This window comes from Cryptomeria japonica, chromosome 2 (assembly GCF_030272615.1).
Source record: "Cryptomeria japonica chromosome 2, Sugi_1.0, whole genome shotgun sequence".
NCBI lineage: Eukaryota > Viridiplantae > Streptophyta > Pinopsida > Cupressales > Cupressaceae > Cryptomeria > Cryptomeria japonica.
In genome coordinates this window covers 611628447-611635759 of record NC_081406.1, presented here as the reverse complement: position 1 = coordinate 611635759, position 7313 = coordinate 611628447, and the positions used below count along the sequence as shown (strand labels likewise).

The 7313-nt window shown below is 28.7% G+C and overlaps 1 protein-coding gene across 3 annotated transcripts; it reads left to right on the top strand.

The window, feature by feature from the left end:
- Nucleotides 1-1908: 1908 nt before the first annotated feature.
- LOC131855809 (uncharacterized) lies at nucleotides 1909-3739 on the top strand. 3 transcript variants are annotated; one of them, XM_059216936.1, is made up of 4 exons: nucleotides 1909-2094; nucleotides 2355-2446; nucleotides 2672-3118; nucleotides 3197-3739. In XM_059216936.1, the coding sequence occupies exons 1-4, from the start codon at nucleotides 2001-2003 to the stop codon at nucleotides 3209-3211; spliced, it is 648 nt and encodes a 215-aa protein (XP_059072919.1). In that variant the 5' UTR covers nucleotides 1909-2000; the 3' UTR covers nucleotides 3212-3739. The 3 variants fall into 3 exon arrangements, with proteins under 3 accessions (XP_059072919.1, XP_059072920.1, XP_059072921.1); XM_059216937.1 differs by having other exon boundaries at nucleotides 1910-2094; nucleotides 2675-3118; XM_059216938.1 differs by having other exon boundaries at nucleotides 2012-2094; nucleotides 2244-2446.
- Nucleotides 3740-7313: the final 3574 nt, after the last annotated feature.

Below are 7313 nucleotides of genomic sequence, written 5' to 3'. Positions count from 1 at the left end.
GCTTTGAGATATTTTTGTCTTATATCTATTTGCATGTTTTGTCATTTATGTAACTCTTTCTATTTAACTATTTTAATTTTAGGATTATTTATGAAATAAAGTGATGTGACTATCTTGGACTAGATCTTGGTTGTTTACTATTTATGTTGAGGATAGATAATTTTGTTTTCAATTTATATGGTATTTGCATGCATTTATTAAAAAACTAGTATGTTCTTCATTTATATCTTTAATTGATTTTGAGATTCAAAATAAAAAAATTTTAAATGTTCAAGGTTTCTACTTGGTTTTAGTAACTTTTTTGTAAAAACTAGTTCATGCAACATTTTTGGTTACATAATTTTTTTTTCAAAGGTAAGAGAAATTTAGCTTTGGCTTTTATTTTGCTCAAAATAGAGAGTAGAACTTTCATCTATAATAGAAGGTTTAATGTTTCATTTATGTTAAAGAATATACTTTTCACATATCTAGGAAAAGTAGATAGTTAAATCAAAAGAATTATCCATAAAATAATTCAAAGAAAATAAAATCTATTTTATGAAGTAACTTGAAATTAATATGATGAAATTAGATATTTGAAAGAGGGCTTATTAAATTTCTTAAGAGAAAAAGGAATTGTCTTTCCAACCAATCTAATTTGGAGAAAAAATATATTTTTCATCAAAACTTGTATACAAGGAAACATGGGAAGATGAGATACATATTCTTACAAAATATTTTTGTAGATAAATAATTATTTATCAATTTTTAGTGTAAAATTTAAAGATCATAAAAAAATATTTTTTCACCAATTTAAAATATTAAATGAAAAAAATTAAGCCCCTTCAAAAAGTATGGCCAACAAATCTTATATAATGTAATAAATTTTAGATTTAAAATTGGATATAGAGTTTGAAAGTTATGAGTCTTTACATACATATAAAGAACTAAGACATAATGTAGGTACAAAATATGCATACCATAACTATTGTTTTATGTATATCACTTTCACAAGTGTGAACCTAACATACTTAAATTAAAATCCGTGAACCTAAATTAGTAGATTTTGTTAGAATGTTGGAATTTACATTTTTTATCAATTTATGCTCAGGTGTGTAAATATGCATAAAGGCACTTGTTGTGTTTAGGAACACCTTGGACAAAACAACTCTCCTTAATCAAACTCTTAATAAATTGACTTTACAATTTTGAGTGAAAGATCAAATATAACAAGCAAGCATGCACAAACCTAGGATAATGTCACATACTATGTATGATAGATTTTTTTTAAAGCTCTTTAACCTAGGTGTTCTTCTCACATTCCAATGTGATTTTGCTTCACAGAATGGATGTTTTTAAATGCATCATCCAAGAAATAAATCAACACACATGGTTAACTAAGACAAACCAATAGGAAGAAGTTGGTTTAAAATTTGAAATCAAATTTTAAAAATCAAAAATTTATATCTATGATGTGAACGTGATATAGCTCAAGTTTGCACTCATAGATCTAATCAAGGACAATAAATGATAGGTATAAGGATCATTGGGATAGATGATAGAAGGGGGTCAAGATGTGGGATGTCATGATTCAAACTCATGAAAAAATAAATTGTGTAAACTATTCTTGTATTCAAATCTTTTACTATGTGTACGCACGTGTCCTTTTTTTCAAGATAAAGAGACGTCTCAAAACTTCCTTCTACACTTTTGTGAACATTGTATGAGGATGACAATATGTTTTTTTATTACATCATCCACCAAGATTTAAATGTCTATAAATATAATCTATAAAGAATGAAACCAAGATCACACCCAGATACCCCTATAACAAAAATGATCCAATGATTTCATACATTAAAAAAAAAACTCAAAATGAAAATAATACCCTCTCTCATTAAAGATTGTCAAGGAAGTAGTTCATCTCTGCTGTCTAGCGATAAAAACAAAGACTTTTTGACCCTCGGCGGGATTACTGCTTTCCGAAGTGGTATAAATATTGAAAATCACGATAGTCATAAATGAATTGTGCCCTCAGCGAATTAGTTTCATCTTTAATAATAAGGGCGATCAAATGCACTGGTTTTTCAAACTGCAGGGAGAGGATCTTCTCAGGTATCCAGAAGTTGGAGCAGATCTTTAATGAATGAAAAATTTGTTTCTCTAATTTTAACAAAATCATTTTTTTCTTAGAAGCTTTTAAATATTACAGGCTAAATTTTTTGGTTTCATTAGATTTAAATTTCTCTGTATTTATGAAACAGGCATAATAGAAGGCCTTTGAGTTTAATGCAGGCAGTAAATTTCCAGGAACCTAAAGCTTTTCGATTGACTTACTGATCAAATGAATAAATTTTCTAAAAATACTGTCTCAGCCAAATCAGGCCGATCTTCTGCGAAGAAAGTTGCAGGTAATGTCATGACAAATGCTCGAAAGATCGAAAAAAGAGGAACGCCGAACCTCCGTGTAAAGCTCATCAAACCTTACATTTTTTTTTTGTCAAATCTTTATGCATTTGCTTTGCAACAAATCGAAACAAAATGTGAAATTGCAAACATTTTTTATGGTCAAATCTTTATTATTTACTTATTTTATAATACCGAATGATTTGATAATGGATTGATGATAAATATTGTAAATGTTTGCTGTTTTGAGCTTGAAAATATTTAAATTGCTTTTCATGAAAAATAGCAGAAAGCTTTGACGGAGAGCGTTGGTAGCAACGAACAAAGTGAGAAAATCTCTGAAGAAGATGTCCATGTGAAGAAATCTGATGTTTTTGCAGAGGCTGCTTTACCAGAAGAAAGCGTCATAACGAATGATGGAGGAGTTGATGAGGACAAAGAAGTCATCTTTAAAGAAATTGAGAATAAAAGTAATTTCCCTGCGCCTGCCGATGTCTTCTTTCCAGAGCCCCTGAAAACATCAATCGAAGACGAATATTTACGGGATGAGCAGCTGACGGCAGAAAGTTCAGTAATTGACGACAATATCCTTGGCACCTTGCAGGTTTATAATTTTGCAGCGGCAACTGACGAAAATGTTTCAGTGATCCGAGGGAATGCATACCTGGAGACCGTAATCACAGAAATCGAGTCCCAGCCTCGGCTTTGCCACACCGAGAACGACAAATCGACAGTAATGAAATGAAATTTTTGTTTGAATTCAATAAATTTGATGTTTTGTGATCTCAAACCCTGAAATTGTTACTTGCAGTTGGAAAGAGGATAGGGAATGAATGAAGAAAAAAATATTCCTAGTAATGTGGAGATCGCAGCTGCCATTATTAAAGCAGTACATGCTCAGTCTGAGGCGAATGCGACACCAGGCATGCGTGACGCATTTAAGCAAATAATAGATGCACCTCTGACCATGGCCGCCAAAGATCAGCCAAAATTTTCTCCTACTGTAGCAGACACTTCTAAATCAATGTCTAGGGTGTGTTTAAGCAAAAATTTAGCCGGTGCATTGTGTGCTATTTCCATGGCGGCTGTTTGTTTTGCACTGTTGTCAAATCCTAAACAAGGTTTCAACTTGGAGCCACCACCTACTTAAAACTCCATTTATAACATTGTAGAGTTACTGATAGGCCTTTGTTTTTGTTCTGAAGATGAAGATTCCGAAATCTTGACATTACACACTTTACTCTTATGGTATAAGAAGCATTTGAAAATTTGGACATCACTATGATTTGTTACTAAAATGATTTACTATGTTACTTCGGTGGGATGTTTTCCAGATCCTCAGCCTAAGATTTAATGCGATGCGATGAACTTTGTTTTCTATAATTTGCATATTCATATACAATGGACTAATTACTGCCTGCGCCTATTTTCCACATAAAATAGTATCATGTTGAAAAATTCAAATCTGAAGATTGAACGATTGAAAATTGTGTAAAAATCTATTGCATTTTACAAATTACAGTTTAGTATGGAGAATAGCCGTTTCCCTAATTACCAGTAAACCATCATATCTATATAAACTTTCCTCATAACTTAATTTAGCTATTTTAATAAACATAAATTCATTTAAAACTAGATATTAAATTATAAAAATAAATATGTAGTGGATAAATGTATTTAATTTTGTGATTTAAAAAAATGTTATTTTCGTGATGATTTTGAATTTTAATTGTTAATTTGTATAATAAATGTGATATTTTTATCAATTAATATTTTGAAATTTATGTTGAATTTATGTTTTATTTGATATCAATTTCTCAAATCTAAGCTAAGTCTACAATCATGGATTTGTTCTTTACATCTAGATTTGACCCTACTCAATGAAGAGTTTTACTAAATAATTTTCCTAACTGATATTCACTTGCTCAACTGTTTTTTATATTTGAAGGCTAGTAGTATTTAGAAATGCATTGAAAGGTTGATTTTGTCCCTAGGTAACACATTCTCCCAAACTCAACCCACAAAAATGTGTAGTTTTTATAAGGCAATCTTCAAACATGCATATGCTCTAATAATGTTCATGTAGGTCTAGATTCCTTTTATTGCACCAATTGAAGTGATGTAATGTAAATGCTATTTGAATGCATTAAATTTCATAAATAGTAACACATTACATCAAATTTTATAAAATGTGTACTTAGTCAACTCAATGCAAGAGCATAAAGGGGTTGAGTTGGTCAAAAAAAAAATTATTTTAAATATTGCAAAGGCAAGGGTCAAGCCTACAGCTACAAGGTTGAGTTCATAACCAAAAATAACTCAAGGTGGACAAATATTTGGATTTAGGTGGATAACAACTATACTAGGGTAGGTGTATGAATAAGTGTAATTTATGTCAACAATATCTAATTGTATTACAATATTTATGTGTAAGGATAATGTGGGGCTAAATACATGGGAATGTGTGTGTGTGTGTGTGTGTGTGTGTGGAGGGATAGACAAAGGCTAGGGGCATGAAACCAACTTTGCACGAGATTGCATCATTTGTCGTTGTATACATGTATTACAATATTCTCCCAAAATGGAAATAGACCTAAATGAGAAGTTGTATGGGTATGCAATTTCCACCTTGACAATAATATGTTATTTTTCAAGGATCATCTAAGCCTTGAACCTAATATTTCCTATGAACCTAATTAGATACTCTCTCGGTATTCTACCTTTAAGTTATCATACTTACATAGCACTCAACATTTTTTTTTAGCATTCTTATAGTGGTTTGTTTGTGACAGATTTCTCCAATAGTTCCTTGACCCATAATTGTAAGCTATCAATCTTCTTTATGACCATGGTTTTTTGTTAAGATTATTATTATTACCAGTTTAAGTGGCCTATTTCTCCAACATGCCCTATTAAGCCTAAATTGGTGCTCAAGGATCCTATTCTAGCTCTACCACTATGTTATTTTTAATAAACCAACTAGGACTTGAACCTAAGACATCCTATGTGCATGCTAAGGTGCTTCCTAACTAAGAAACTAACCTTTTTTTTGGAATATTTTTTGTAGGCTCCTTATTGTGTTTGAGTATATTTTTTTCTCTAACAATATATATGATTAGTCTTTGAAAATCATTTTTCACAATGAAGAAACCATATACATTTTCTAAGATAGAAAGAAGCACCTTGAAATATCACAAAAATGATGTATTTGAAATAGATATCTCTCTTAAGAAAAAAACAATTATATTAAGTACAAGACTTGACCATTTAAAAGGTTTCATTAAATATTTTTTTTAAAGAAAATAAAATAAATGATGTGATGTAATAGTTGTGTTCCTTTGTAGTAGATAGATCAAAATAAACATTGAAAACCTCATGCGAAGAATTTTTTTATAGAAAGATAAACACACATGAAATAAACATTAATATATGAGATTTTACTTATTAAAAAAAAGAATAGTAATGTAGGAATAAATAATATCTTATAACCAATCAACACTATAAAAACTTTGAATTTTTCTAAATCTTCTAAAATATTATACAAGACTACAACACAAAGACAAACAATAAAATTTACATTTAACATGTAATTATATTTATCATCAATATTTATGTGCACGCATAATCTAATCATGACATTATATTCAACACTATAGAATCATCATCCATATATGTTTTTGCAATTTAAGCAACTCACAAAATTACAAGAATTATATTATAAAAAAATATTAACAATGAAATTATCCTTTCTAAAAGAAGAAGAAAAAGATCAATTTACTATTTGGCATATATCATTTATTAGAAATGTCATCCAAATGGAACTTGGTAAAAATCGTACTAACACTCTTGAATCCTAAAAATAAATTCCTTTCCTGATTTCAATCTCTCTACTATCACTTTTTTTTCATAACAATTAACATATTATTTCCATCTTATTATTTAATCAAATTATAATTATATGTAATATAAAAATAAAATATAATTATATATTTTTATAATTTATAAATTTCAAAAATAACTAAATAATATCATTATGTGAAAGGACTAATAATATATTAATGGAACTCTTTTATGCCTTCAAAGCATAATTACCCTTTTCCAAGGAACTTTCACAATCTTCAAGTGATGATTTGGCCATAAAGATTCTTAAGAATGTGTACAGATCCTTTGAGGTAGACAAGTTCCAATCAAATACCTTATCTATAAGGGAAAAAATAGTTGGTAAATATATATTTTGAAGTATAACTATTGTAAATTCATGTAAGAACTATATTTTATATCGTAAAACTCTTCTATAAAACTCTTCTTTCAATGTTACTAGGCGCTTCCACTTTTTTTTAGAAGAAAAAAATATGTTTATATTTAATTTATGATTGTGTTAAAATAGAGCTATTATAGGGTGATTAAAGGGGTTGTTGGTATATGAAGATAGAACATGCTTCTTTTATGTATCATGATGCTTCAGAAAATATATATATATATATATATATATATATATATATATATATATATATATATATATATATATATATATATATATATATATATATATATATATATATATATATATATATATATATATATATATATATAGATATGTTTATATTTAATTTATGATTGTGTTAAAATAGAGCTACTATAGGGTGATTAAAGGGGTTGCTGGTATATGAGGATAGAACAGGCTTCTTTTATGTATCATGAAACATAGCATCATGCTCCTCCTAGATATCATGAAACACTTGTAGTTTATTAGAATAGTATTAATATTTATAAATGATTTTTCTTTCATAAAATATGTTTGCAAGGCAATGTAAGCTAAGAATTATTTAGACATCCTACATATTAAGAAAAAGCATGCATAGTTTCTATTTATTAAATATTATAATCTTTAAATCCTAAAATCAAATTGGTATCACTCCACCATATAC